This window comes from Larimichthys crocea, chromosome XIX, assembly GCF_000972845.2.
Source record: "Larimichthys crocea isolate SSNF chromosome XIX, L_crocea_2.0, whole genome shotgun sequence".
Classification (NCBI taxonomy): Eukaryota; Metazoa; Chordata; class Actinopteri; family Sciaenidae; genus Larimichthys; species Larimichthys crocea.
In genome coordinates, this window is record NC_040029.1 from 1,442,873 (window position 1) to 1,457,547 (window position 14,675).

Sequence of the window (14,675 nt, forward strand, 5' to 3'; positions counted from 1 at the left end):
AAGAAATGATAGAACAGAGCAGACTAATAATTAATAATAATCATGATTGTGACACACAAAAATTCAATGTACTCATATTTTATGGCTCCAACTGCTCTGCTTTTCAGATCTTCCATGATGTTGCATACAAGGCCAAAGACAGGAATGATCTGGTGGCAGGCATCGATGAGTTTCTGGACCAGGTGACGGTCTTACCCCCTGGAGAGTGGGACCCCTCCATCAGAATAGAGCCTCCCAAAAACGTGCCCTCTCAGGTAAACTCCCACTGAACTCAGCTAAAGTACATTTGAGAGACTGTTCAGAGTTTCAGAGTCTCTGTATACATCACCACACTTGTGAGTCCCCTCTGCTTTGTGCTGCCTGCTGAGAAATTTTTAAACATCTGCGTGCTCCTCTAATCTCAACCGCGTTGTACTCTGTGCTTTGATGCCTCTCCCTCGGGTTCTGCTCTCAATCCTCTCCAAAACATTAGTTATTTTTCCTCCAAAAGCTATTTTGAGTCTACTTTGAAAAGCGATCCACCATCTTGTTTGAGAAACAAATGTTGTTATCTAACAGAAAGCTCCAGCTGATTGAAAAAGTCTTGTTTTTCTTTTTGTCTTTGTCATTAGGCTCCTGAGGTGAATTAATGACTCACCGCTGTGCAATTAGATTGTTATCCTGCTGATGAACTCTGTATCAGAATGTGCTAGATTCATGCATAAAAGATCATTATTTGGGACTAAAGTTTGGTTAAAAGTAGGTTACAATGAACATAACCTCTGGTGAACAATAACAGTAACGGACATCTGACTCAGTGATCTTAACCACACAGGAAAAGAGGAAGATTCCCCCTGTTCCTAATGGAGTGACAGATCTTGGAGAGTCGGAGGAACACGGAGGGCACGGTGGCCCTGAGCTCCAGCGCACTGGGAGGTAGGTGTGAGAGAAACAGGATGATTTGTGCCATACAGCCTTGAGCTCTCTCAGCTCGTCTTTGTCCCCCGTCTTCCTGTCGCCTGTTCGCTGCCTCGCTGTCCCCAAATTGTAAATTTAGCTCTCTTAAGAGGCAGACTACCCTACTGGCCCATTATCATTCCTCACACTTCAACTCCACAAAGACCTTTTGTTTGAGTTTGAATTCATTGTGACTTGAGAGACTTGCCAGCACTCTATCCCACAGATAAAGTCACACATTCTTCAATATTGTTACTGGATTACAGTCACTCAGTGGTGGAAAGTAATTTTACCAAGTTTGAAATATTCCTACTGCATGAACTGGTACCTGGACCTTACTTGAGTACTTTCATTGTATGCGTCTTTTAACTTCTACTTCGCAAAATGTATTTCACAGCGAAAGGTACAGCAGGAGATACTGTTTCACCATTTGCAGTTCTGATGCTCTTTTTCTGCAACTGTGCAATGACACCTGATTAGAGAATTAGCACCATCAACTGTTTATCTGAATATGCCCAATCTGTACTATTTACTTGCAATTTTTTGTGCTGATTTTTTTGGAAGATTTGGTTCAAATTTGCTGGAAACTAGACTTATGAGTTGTTGGCAGTCAATAACTGTTCGAGTCCCAAAGAGGTCAAATTACACTGGGGAACAATTTTAAAAAAGATTTCTGTCGAGTTATATTTTTATGCTGATTAAAACTAAAATTGGCATGCTGATTCCAAAATTGCAGTCAGTTTTTTTTTCTAGCATAACATTTGTCAAACAAGCATATTTTAAAGTAAAACTCTGTGATCAAGACAAAGCCATGGGCCCCTCACAAAGTGTGCAAGCAGTGTGTCGAGAGTTTACGGATGTGGGCCAAAGGAACGCGTGAAAAGTTGGCATGGTTTGGCGAGAGCAAAAAGATCATTGCACAGACTGTTACTTTTGTTTAGTGAAAACAAGCACATATCTGTTCAGTACAGTATTTTTCATATTTTTTAAGAAAACGGGGATCCTATAGTTCAAAAACTTGACGTGATAGAGAACAATTGAGATCAGTCTTGGATTCCGTACCCTAACTCAGAAAAGTCCTCTCATGAATCCTTTCCTGACACCTCAGTTTTATCTTGTGTCCTTTGGAGAAGCCCAACCACTAGATTGAAAACCACTGGAATAAAATAAAAACAGCTCCACCTTGATCAGCTACAGCAGTAAGATGCTGCCACATTGATGCATCAGTACAAACGGTCTAATAATGTCACATATTAATAAGATATCAGTCACGGGGAAACATTTTACTGCAGAACAAGTACTTTTACTTGACTCATTATACTTTACTGTGAGTGTATTGAAGTATTTCCACATTGCTCAGTAATCAAGACACATGTTGTCACTGTGTTGTGTATTTGTAGTCACTGCTCTCCTCATTATAATAATCATGTCACCAGTGCTAATGACAATTTCTGCTCGGAACTTGAATTTCTAATATTTTTCAGTGATAAACAAACACAAGACTTCATTACTTTAATTCATAACAAGTGAGACATAATGAGGCTTCGTATTACTGTAGCCTTATTATACTGTTGGCTTCTTTAAAGCCCTCTGGTCTGGTTGGGATCATATTACACCCTGTCTAATTCCTTTCCATTGTACTCACATGTGTCCTATTCCTCAAACTGTTTCTGGTGTCACAAAACAGTGATTTGTGGTTATAATATGGTATGTGCAAAAACATCAATAAAATACAAAAGCTACATTTTTATCATTGAAAAGTAACTAAAAAATTTGTTTTGTTCGGGTTATTGTTGTAAAAAGTTGCACATTGCACTTGTTGTTTGTAGCCCAGTCTGTACTACTTAACAGTAACAGGTATCTGAAGTCTCAGGAAACACCCAGGCATGTAAGGGTCAAAACTCAAAGTACCTGTAGTTATTCCTGTTCATAAGACACTGACGTCTAAGGCAGATATAGAGTTATGAAAGAAGAGATAAAAGATGAAAACGTATCATGTTGTCATCACAGAAAAATCATCTAACGACACCCAGGGAAACAGTGAAAGGATAGCGAAGTGCACAGCGGTGTTTAGTGTACGTCTCTGTGGTTTAATAGCAGCAGAGTGAGTGATGTGCTGCTGCTGAGCTGCGGTATGCTGCGGCTCTTATCCCAGCTAAGATTGGCCGGAAGCCCAGTCTCAGCTATCAAACTGACTCCCTCCTCCTCCTCCTCCTCCTCCATCTCCTCCTACACCTCCTCCATCTCCTCCTACACCACCACCTCCCGGGACATGGCATCGCTGCCTACTGCTCAGGCTGAAATAAGCATAATGCCCCACCCACCGTTGCCACGGCAACCACCTCCAGCTAGTTCACCGCGGTCCTCGACTCGCTGCAGCAGCAGGAGAGCCCGCTCGCTCAGGCTGAGAGTCGTGGCATGAGTCGACAAATGTGCACACACTGACATGGATACAAGCACACACACACACACAATGCAGAAGTAGGCTCAGCGTGGAGGCTCTTTGCTAAGCTTAAGCATTTGTTCAGCAGTGGGGAGAATTAGTATTTTATTTAAAGGAATAGTTCCACATTTTGTTCAGGTTCTTTCCCAGAGACGAGAAGATTCTTACCACTTTTCATGATTGTTGTCGCATCAGGTGGAGGAATCTGCCAACCTGGCTCAGTCTAAAGGTGACAAAATCTGCCTACCAGCGCCTCTAAAGTTTACTAATTAATATGGTGCGTCTCAGAAAATTTGACTGAATTCCCAACTGGTTGTCTGGACACTTTTTTTTGTATGGCTAAAAAAATAAAATAATCAAAAGAACAATTATGGTGCATTATTGATATTGATAGACTGTTTTGAAACATAAACATCGCTATTCCGGAGTCCTCTAATGAGCTGCTGTTCAGGTACCATCACATTTTCCATGTCTGGAAAAAAGTTCTAACATTTATGTCTGAGGTTTGGAGGGTCACATCACGTAGAGCGTGGCGGTGCGTCCGGTCTTTCAATCAACACAAATGGTCACATGTCAAACTGCTGCTCAGCGAACTTCATTGGCTACCTGTAGCAGTCCCATTAAATTCAAATACCCTTGAATGTCCTTATACAGACATATGTTACCTCCTCTACTGAACGATGACTGGCTCTGCCACCCGTACACTCAGGACAATCCAAACTTTTCTCATCTGTTGGAGATCAGAGGGCTCTAGCTCTTCTAACACTACCAACAACTGGACATTATAAATCTATCCCCTTCTACACCTGTCACATGATTCTATATGAGTAGTACTTATTGCTGCACTAACATGTCCATGTTTCCCTTTTTGTAAATTGCTTTGGATAAAAGCATCAGCCGAAGCTGATTATAAAACAGCTGTGGTTCCATATTAACATATGCACATCTTATGTTTATGTGCGATACCTTCATAAAATCCCTGTTTCACCACAGGATATTTGGTGGGCTAATCCTGGACATCAAGCGAAAGGCTCCTCACTACCTTTCCGACTACACAGATGCCATCAGTCTGCAGTGTCTGGCCTCTTTCCTCTTCCTCTACTGCGCCTGCATGTCACCTGTCATCACCTTTGGAGGACTCCTGGGTGAGGCCACAGAGGGACGTGTGGTAAGAACATCTCCCAAGAGACTCTAAAATCACACCTAAAAATCTTGTCTTAATTGATTTGTAAGCCACTGGAAACAAGTTGTGGACCAAATATTGACCTTTTAAGCTGATATTACAAACTTATAACAGAGAAACATTCATGTGGAGTCGTGCTTTGGCCAATATTCACTCACTTTTCATCATCTCCTGAGGGAAATCTGGCTCTTTAGCCGCTAAATGTTCCACTATGTTCACCAGCTACTCGCTGAATGTGTCTGTCTGACATTTGTTGCTGAGCAGGTACTCTGCAGTGGAGCCTGCTGCAGCTGAAAACGATGCTATGAGAGGTTTCATCAATTATAGCCGCTGTATTAGGGTGAAGGTTATGCTCCAGTGTTTTAGATATTGCAATAATACAAAAGTCAAAAAGACTTTGTAAAGTTGAATCAGTGCGTCGTTTCCTGTGTTTTCAGAGTGCTATTGAGTCTCTGTTCGGGGCTTCCATGACTGGGATAGCCTACTCTCTTTTTGCCGGTCAGCCCCTCACCATCCTGGGCAGCACGGGGCCTGTTCTCGTCTTTGAGAAAATCCTCTTCAAGTTCTGCAAGTAGGTTATCTTCTTTTCACAGTACAGCACATTTTGTTATAGTAGAATATTTCAGTGTTGATGGTGGGTGTGTGCTTTCTGCTTGAGTAGAGATGCCATGTCTAATTGCACTCCTGTCACTCCTGTGCATGTGTGTGTGTGTGTCCTGTTTCTCTCAGGGACTATGGCCTCTCCTACCTCTCCCTGAGGGCCTGTATTGGCCTGTGGACGGCCTTCTTCTGTCTACTGCTTGTGGCCACGGATGCCAGCTCGCTTGTCTGCTACATCACACGCTTCACTGAGGAAGCTTTTGCTGCACTGATCTGCATCATCTTCATTTATGAGGCTCTGGAGAAGCTGCTCCACCTGGGGGTGCACTACCCCATTAATAAACACAACAACCTTCAGGAGCTCACACAGTACTCGTAAGTGCTGATTTATATTCTTCGTTTGTTTAATTATGATTTTAGTTTCAGACTGTTTGATAAAAGCAAGATATTTATTATCATTTTAAAGAGGTTGTCAAACTAAGGGACAGGATTTTGCATCAAAATCTACACCCCTTCTTGGAGTCATAACTCAGTCAAAACCTATCACACCGACATGGAACACAAATCTTCAGAGTGATTTACACTGCCTGAGGACATACATTGTAGCAACCGATAATGTGATAACGTCCAATAACGTAATACCTGCCAATAACTTTTTTTTTTTTTGCAATGGTCTTTTTATTCATGATAAAATACATATAAGACAATCAATGCACAGCAGGAAAGTTTTTGGATTTTTTCATACAACATCCATAACACAACACAATCCCTTACGTACTTAAACATCCACTGACAAAAAAAAAAAAGAAAAAAAAAGAAAAGGGGGTGAAATACATTAAAAATAGACAATTAAATAAAATAGAAAATAATAATTTAAAAAATAAAAGTAAACAAAATAAAAAGAAAAGAAGAGGGAGTGGGAGTGGGGGGGGGGATAGTGTATCTAATCTTCTCTAGATCCATGCAGGATGTCGTGTACCTCAGCCAATGTGAACATGAAGAAGGAACTGGGTCCTGGGTCGTCGGGCTAGTAAAGAGGCAAAGCCAATAACTTTTTAATGTAATAAGTTATTACGTTGGCTGGTTATTATGTTATTGGCACAGCATTAAAAAAATCCTTTGAAATGTAATAACTGCAGCTGATAATGTAATATTACATAAATAGAACTGCATTCCTTGGACATAAAATATTTTTTTGTAGTTTTTGTGCAGTTTGCTCATCAAAAATAGATATAGGGGATGGCATAGTCGTCATATTCATTCATCAAGGGTGTGTACTATGCAGCACTCTCTCTCCTTAAATATGGTTGTAAGAGCCGATTTGAGAATTATTTGTTGTACAAAATCTTTATTTAGAATTTTGTTAATTTGCTTAGTGTGTTTGCTCAGTGTGAAAATGTAACAACTGGAGCTGATAAGGCTCAGCCCAAATCAGTTCAACAAATGAACCTGCGAATACCTTACTCACATGAGGACAGACTGGAGGAGTTTGAATCCTCAAACCTGAACATTTTCTTTGACCCCGATCCCTGCAGAGATGCATAGTGTCCCAACCTGCCCCTGTCTGACACTGAATTTGGTGCTGTCTGAACCTGCCTCTACGCCTGTGGCCAAACCTGCCCTGTCTGATGATGACCCTGGCTTTCTGTCTCTGCCTGTCGCTCCTTGTAACTTCAGAACTTGCCTGAAAGTCATCAGGTTTAAGTAACCCAGTGTTAGTGATAGTAGTCTGGACATCCAATGGTGCACCGCGAATAGGAACCACTTATAGCTACTTTGGCATACTTTTAATGCTGCAAATTTGGATAAGTGCAAAAAGATGTTGAAGCTGAAAAACTAGGACTCAAGTTGACATTGTTTTGGAAACATCTCAAAAGAGTTGGAATATGTTTGGACAGTCAATCAATGAAAATAGAATCATTTTGAGAAATCTGGAGGTAAAATGGACTTTAGAAGCAATTGAACACAATTTGAATTCACAGGGAAGTCAATAAATGACCTACTTATCACCTATCTATGAAAAGTTTATGAACTAACTAATGTGAGTTAGTAAAGTCTGTGCCTTTGAACAACAGAAAATAGATTCCTTGCATCCACAAATGGAAATGCTCCTTTAAGCATCCTATACTGATGTCATTGTTGTCGTTGAGTTTCTTGCACAGTGAAGACAGTGTAACACATTCGCATACACATGCTCAAGTGTTTTGCTGCATCATCAGACGACAGATGGTACAGCGGTATAGCAGACTATTTTTGAGTAACTGCTTTTACTTTATGGCAAATAATCCCATGTTGAGTGTGTGTCGGGAGCTCTAGAAGCTGACTAGCGGTTGTTGTGTCGAGCCAGGTGCTCCTTCTGTGACTTTCTATTCCAGTGTAGTGGACAGCAGTGGATGCTGACATTTATTTTTGTAAAATGCCAGCAGAAAGAGTCATTTCATGTTGATGGCTGAACATGTCATGTAGAGTGGACCTTTGCAGGCCTGCAACTAATGATTACTTAACTTATTTATTAATATGTGCATGATTTTCTCTTTTATTAAATTCATTGTTTGGTCTAAAGAATGTCAAGTAAATTGGGAAAAACTTCCAAAAGGTCAAATTGACACATTGATTGTTTCGTCCTACCAGCAATCCAAAAGTTTATATTCCATAAAAGTAAGACCCCCAGTCAACATTCATATTTCCTCTATAGGTGTGCATGTGTGGAGCCCAGGGACCCCAGCAATGAGACTCTGCAGTTCTGGGAGGAGAGAAACATCACAGCCTCACAGGTCAACTGGACCATGCTGGAGGTCAAGGTAAGGAACCCTTGAGAGTTGGGGTGAATTAAAGCAATAGCTGTGCATAAGTTGCCAAGAAATAAGGATTATCCATAGCCTAGAGGTAGAAACAGACTTTCTTGGGTTTAAGTAAACTTGTAATGATGGATAAAGAACCCAAAGAAGATCTAGATCTGTAAGCTGCTAAGAAATAGTCTAAGTGCGGAGGGGAGGCGAACACAGACAGAAATAGCACATCTCATCACAGTTGCCAGCCTTCAAACTTAACCCACAAACAAAATACCCTTGAAAGTTGGGGCTATTTCTCACAGCCTCTGGCACTGTGTCTCACTTAGCCCACTCTTTGCTTTATCAAGAAGCGTCAAAAGTCTGGGCTGGGATTAAGAATGCGTGGGCAGGATTTCACAGGATTTAACCGTGCAGTACGAGCGTGGAGATGAACTGCTAAGAGTGGATTCTCGGTGACAACGCGCTGCGTCACTTCTACACGTGCCTGTTAGACAGCGTCATGGAAAGCCATTGGGATTGGATGCACATGTATGAACCGTGTACTATATAGATATTTAAAGCATAGAGTGTTGAAGAAATCATTGCTGAGTGGACCAGATTGTTGATATTCAGACTTCACTAATTCACCACCGACATCCATCATCACCATCTTCTCCACTGCCGCTCTAATCATTTTTATTGGCTTCATTATCTCTGTCCTCCTCATGCTCACCCTCCTGATTTACGTCGTCCATCATCATCCTCATCACCATCATCACCACCGTGTCCTCTGGTGCCAGTAGGAGTGCGAGATGTTTCACGGGGAGTTCGAGGGAAGCGCCTGTGGCCCCCATGGCCCCTACATCCCTGATGTCCTCTTTTGGTGCGTGGTCCTCTTCTTCTCCACGGTCTTCATGTCCGCCTTCCTCAAGGAGTTCAAGACAAGCCGCTACTTCCCCACCAAGGCACGTATCACACTATAGTCGCCCCACACTTCAAGTGAGGGTATCTGTTTAGAAGTACATTTTGCTGTTTGACTGTCTTCCAGCGTAGGGAAGCTGCAGAACTCAGTCTGCCTCATTAATTTTCCAGTCCTCCATTTACTTCTCATTTTGCCATGGGACAAAGTTACACTGAAATTGGCTTCCTGGCTGACTTCTCTCTGTGTTCTTTGAGATTATGCTGCCATCTATTGGTTGTTTTATGATACAGCCAAAAATCCTGCAGTCTGTGTGGTTGTTCTATGTGTGCAATTTCTATGATTTATCATTGAGATGACACTCATGAACGTAATATGTGGCGTGATGCTGACACACTAATCTATAGTATACCGGCGCCACCTTGTGGTGATGACTGCTACACTGTGGTACTGTACTGAAAGCTCCCAGAAAGCTTGATATGACAGACTTTTTATGTCTACAGTTCATAGTATAGTTCATTTAACAGAGACATTTGTTACAAATAATAAAAATAAAGGTGCATGTTGACAGCCAAAGTCCACTTTGTCTGAAGAGCTCTTTGTCTTTCTACCTCCAGGTGCGGGCCATCATCAGTGACTTTGCAGTCTTCATCACCATCCTCACTATGGTCCTTGTAGATTATGCCTTGGGGATCCCTTCACCTAAATTACAGGTTCCCAGCAAGTTCAAAGTAAGTCAACATAAAAAGCTGCCATTTGCTTCTGAATAGGTGTAAGAATAAGGCATAATAACAATAGGCACACTAAGAATGTTATTTAGATTTGATGTTGGACAATGTTCATTATTTTGTGTTTAGTTTGGTGTCCACACATTTGATGATACATCATTAGAAAACCAGATAACACAAGTAAAGGATTCAATTATTTCAGCGCTAACAGGTAGAGAATAATGATCTGAAAATATGAAAAGAAAGAACAAATTAGATTTCAAAAGATAATCAAGAATGAATCATCAGTGATCAAATGAATATGAGCATGAGAATGAAGAACATAGTGGGATAAATTAAGTATAATGTACATATGTTGCATGTTTTCTTAAGTTCTGGGTCACAGCTTCACTTTCTTTGTTATTCTTGAATCTGAGTGACTTCATTACAACTGATTGTGGCCTTTCAAATGTGATATGATGTTCATATTCAACCAGCAGTTATTATGATTCACTGTTTTCTTCAGGTAGTTTTGCAGACTGTTCTTTATGTCATCTGTCATAGTTGATTGAATTGAAGTTTTTTTTCTTGTTGTCATTTAAATCTTTGAAGACCAGTTCATTGATTAATTTCTTTTTAATCACATTCCATTTCTCTTCACTCTCCACAGCCAACCAGGGATGATCGTGGCTGGCTTATAAACCCTGTGGGGCCCAACCCCTGGTGGACCACCATCATCACCTTCATCCCTGCTCTGCTCTGCACCATCCTCATCTTCATGGACCAACAGATCACCGCCGTCATTATTAACAGGAAGGAGCACAAACTGAAGGTATTTCAGAACTTTCATGAAACAAAAAATACCAAGCACAGATATCTGTATCAAATGCACTGTACACAATGAAGGCCAGAGAATGTGACAAATTCTTTGCCATCTTCTTCTAAATCTTCAGAAAGGCTGTGGCTACCACCTGGACCTGTTTGTGGTGGGGGTGATGCTGGGCGTGTGCTCAGTGATGGGCCTGCCGTGGTTCGTGGCAGCCACCGTGCTCTCCATCTCCCACGTGAACAGCCTGAAGCTGGAGTCAGAGTGCTCAGCCCCCGGAGAGCAGCCCAAGTTCCTGGGCATCCGAGAGCAGCGCTTCACCGGCCTCATGATCTTCACCCTGATGGGTTGCTCCGTCTTCATGACCTCTGTGCTCAAGGTCAGTGGATACGTTTTAAAATATACGGGACAGTTGTACTAGACTCTATCTTCTATCTTATCCTGAATATTTCTCTGTCTGTCACCAGTTCATCCCCATGCCTGTGCTGTACGGAGTCTTTCTGTACATGGGAGCTTCCTCACTCAGAGGCATTCAGGTGAGCTCTGATTCGGCCTGCTGCTATTTGATTAGAAAAACTAATCAATAAAAGATGCAGGATGAAAATGGATTGCCTGTTTGTATCCGTACAGTTCTTTGACCGTCTAAGGCTGTTCAGCATGCCGGCCAAACATCAGCCAGACTTCATCTACCTTCGTCACGTCCCACTGAGGAAGGTGCACCTCTTCACCATCGTCCAGCTCAGCTGTTTGGTCCTGCTCTGGGTCATCAAGACCTCTAAGGCTGCCATCGTCTTCCCCATGATGGTAACCGACTTGTAGTTATGAATGCATCGTATACTTCTGTGCTTAATGGATGTGATTGGTTTATATCTGTTTTCTGCTGTTTCAGGTCTTGGCCCTGGTATTCATTCGTAAGCTGCTCGACTTCATGTTCACAAAGCGAGAACTGAGCTGGCTGGATGACCTGATGCCAGAATGGAAGAAGAAGAAACTGGAAGATGCAGAACAAGAGGTAATCAACTAAAGCGTAGGCTTCTAATGATTTTAAATTTCCACCAGGGTAGCAGTAAAGCTGCTATCAAATGGAGTGTTTGTGATTCTCTCGTGTCTCTTTCTTCAGGAGGAGCACAGTATTATCGCAGAGGAAGAAGGCATTGTACAAGTGCCACTGGAGGGAAACTTCAAGTAAGTCATTCTAATCTTATAAAAATATTCAAGTAGTTACAAGTGGCCTGCACCTGTTTGAAATGTACTTAACGCTTCTATAATCAATATTTTTAGATTGACAGTGGATAAAATTAATTTGTATGATGCCAAAGGTGTACGGAGCGTTTTAGTATCTTTCAGCTTATTGTTTTGGTTTTCCACCCCACAGCTTTACTGTTTCAGATTAGTCTCATGTCTCTTGTATCATTTTAAGAAACCATGAACACACTGTTTGTGTTAGTGAGTAGCTGCTAAACATGGATGTTTGTCAAATGTTTGTCTCAAGAGTTGGTGGAGAACAAAAAGTGAGCTTAAAGAAAAGTGAATACTGGACTAGCATACATCAATTGGCCAGAAATGCTAAAATGCTAAATGCTAATGTTGCTCTTATGAGGATGTTAGTGTTCACAGCTTATTAACCTGATTTCAAAGTCACCAAAAATCGGTTATTGCAATTTTAAAGTACCTTTGTAAAAGTATCTATTATGCAGAAGAATGATAAAAGCATTAGCATTTATGTTGAAGCTAATTTCAGCTACTTGTATGGGTAGTTTAATTGATCACAATGCACAATATTGTATTAAACAATCATATCTTATAGTCTAGTAAGCAAATAAAATGCACAATAAATGTAGTTGAGTACAATGTACACTATCTCCTTATGAAATGCAGCAGCTGTAGTTATCAGTCTTGCTTGTTTTCTCCTAAATGTCTGCATATTTCTTCACATGTAAAGTGAAACAATATTTTTTGTCTTTCTGTGTGTGTTCTGAAGGAGTGATCCAGCCACAGTGAACATCACTGATGAGATGTCCAAAGGATCATTCGGAAATGTGTGGAAGAGTGTCAACCCTACTGAGAGCACCAAGAAGGAACCAAGCGCTAAAAGGTTAGCCTCTATGTATATCTAGATCAGTATTTCTAATAAATCAAAGGGCTTTAATTTTAAATGCTGCATGGAGACCTAATGAGTCTAAATCATTTGTGGGTTTTTTGGTGTTAATTTCAAGGTGAAAATGCTTCCTTTGGGTGTTAAAGCAAGCAGTGGCAGGTGTTTATTATTAAGAAGTTATGGAACATTTTCTTTATAGTTTTCCAGGAAACTGTGGAGCCCATATGTTTAGATTAAAGGGGTTTATCTAAGAGCGGCCCTGCCCTCGCAGATTTCCCACAGAGTAGACTAACATAGTGTCTCCTGACTGCCTCTCTCATTCCATTCTACACCTCATAAGCTCCCCTTCCTAACCTCTCAGAAGCTGATATCCCAAAGGTAAGTCTTCCCAGTCCCTGTCAGCATGGAGAGTCTCGTCCTGTGTTGAATGTTGCATGATGGAAAGAGTTCTGTCTGTTCTGCAAGTTATGATTCGGTGACTCAATGAATGGAGAAATAAATCAATAATTAATGGATTGACGTCAAAGCATGGCCTGGGTGTGCATGTTACTTGAAGGACACACTTTATGATGATTTTGCATGTTGTAAAAGTTATAATATTGCTGCAATAGCACTATATCATGCTCACTAGTAAACCTTAGTGTACTGCTATTATTAATTATGAGACATTTATGAGACATTGCATGCCGTTTGATGTGGATTGTTTGATTGTCAGCCAGCTGGCAATGCATCTGCTATCTGCACTTGATTTTCTGAAAACGAAATACATATGCTTTGGTTTAATTAATTATTTTTTTCCCCGTGCAGTAGTTCCAGTGGCGGTGAAAAGCGACAGAAGCGTCGAAGGCATGAGAAGAGCTTGGACAGGGAGACAAGTTTGTGATGACACATACTGGTGGTGCCACTGTGCTGTCAATCAGTAGATCAAAAAACAAAAAAAACTATACCGTGCCACACTCAACCACCTTTGTATTGTGCTACACTGTGTTTTTGTCATGTAAGTCTGTGTGCAAGTTGTGTAAAACAAAGAAGAATTTGTTAGAAACAGTATTAACATGAGGAACTGAGACACATTTGTGTTCTTTTTCTATGTATATCAATGTTTGGTGATACCAGCAACAGAGGGAACCGGAATTATATGACACTTAACACTGACTGCTGTGTCAATGGGCCAATTAAAAATTTTAAACAATTTTTAAATCTACTTTATTTGTATTTTGTATGTTTTTATATTTTTCCAACAACAACAACAATTGCAAGTTGTCCTTTTAAAAAACCTGCCACAGCAAACCCGCAAGCGTGTGGATTTTGTGTGCAGTATTTATTGCCGCTATCGACTTGATGCATCTCACAATAGAAAACCTGAAGAGTAGATATTTGCCAATAGTAATCTATTTCACTGGTATCTTAAAGAGTTGGCTCTATAGCAAATCTAGTAATTTTTTGGAAGTATTAAATATACATTTTATATATTCTGTATATCTAAATGTTTTTGTGACAGTGACAGCTCATATCACTCCAGAGTCTTCTCCATTGCAATTTTACAATTAAGTGTCTCTCCATTAAAATTATTCCCCAAACGAATGAAAGGACTAGTTTGGCATTCTGAGAAATACATTAGTTTGTTTTCTTGCTGAGATTTAGACGAGCAGATTGATACCACTCATGACTACTCTGAAGCTACCGAAGCTAGTACCAGTAACAGGCTAGTTTAGCTTAGCACAAAGAGTGAAAATGGCGACGTGACTAGCCTGGCTGTGTCCAGATGTAACAAAAATCTGCTAAAAGCTAGCCTGGCTGTGTCCAGATGTAACAAAAATCTGCTAAAAGCTAACTAACACTTTATATTTCATTTGTTTAATCTGTATAAAACATTTTTAAAAAATGGGAAAACACACTCCAGAATTTTCTGGCTAGCTAGCATTAGCGCAAAATTTAGCGCACAGACATGAGAGGTTTACACATAGCCGGGTATGTTGAGAAACGAATATTTCCCTCCCTCCGTTTTCCAAAATAACATCGTGCACATAGCATCGTTTTCAAAAAAGTTTTCGTTTACATCAACCCGCATAAAAACGCCATCAAGCGCCATCATAACTACGCCAAGCCTATGGGCGGCTGCTTCCACGATCATCGTCATAGCAAAAAGTAAACATTGGTCGCACTTTTGGCGCATCAGCTGCCTAAAACTC

At 40.8% G+C, this 14,675-nt stretch overlaps 1 protein-coding gene across 5 annotated transcripts in view; it reads left to right on the top strand.

The window, feature by feature from the left end:
• Positions 1-13,677, top strand: part of LOC104926389 (sodium-driven chloride bicarbonate exchanger) — a 42,571-nt gene extending 28,894 nt beyond the window's left edge. For 4 of the 5 annotated variants that reach the window (XM_027291440.1, XM_027291441.1, XM_027291443.1 and 1 more), the window contains 16 exons: positions 108-254; positions 815-915; positions 4,373-4,547; positions 5,000-5,133; positions 5,292-5,537; positions 7,858-7,963; positions 8,737-8,898; positions 9,470-9,583; positions 10,230-10,391; positions 10,513-10,764; positions 10,853-10,921; positions 11,016-11,189; positions 11,275-11,397; positions 11,506-11,570; positions 12,367-12,480; positions 13,291-13,677. In XM_027291440.1, the coding sequence (XP_027147241.1) occupies positions 108-254; positions 815-915; positions 4,373-4,547; positions 5,000-5,133; positions 5,292-5,537; positions 7,858-7,963; positions 8,737-8,898; positions 9,470-9,583; positions 10,230-10,391; positions 10,513-10,764; positions 10,853-10,921; positions 11,016-11,189; positions 11,275-11,397; positions 11,506-11,570; positions 12,367-12,480; positions 13,291-13,366 (2,220 nt within the window). In that variant the 3' untranslated portion in view covers positions 13,367-13,677. Of the gene's footprint in view, positions 1-107; positions 255-814; positions 916-4,372; positions 4,548-4,999; positions 5,134-5,291; positions 5,538-7,857; positions 7,964-8,736; positions 8,899-9,469; positions 9,584-10,229; positions 10,392-10,512; positions 10,765-10,852; positions 10,922-11,015; positions 11,190-11,274; positions 11,398-11,505; positions 11,571-12,366; positions 12,481-12,823; positions 12,862-13,290 lie in introns of all 5 variants that reach the window. The other variant, XM_027291444.1, reaches the window with a different exon arrangement.
• The last annotated feature ends 998 nt before the right edge of the window (positions 13,678-14,675 follow it).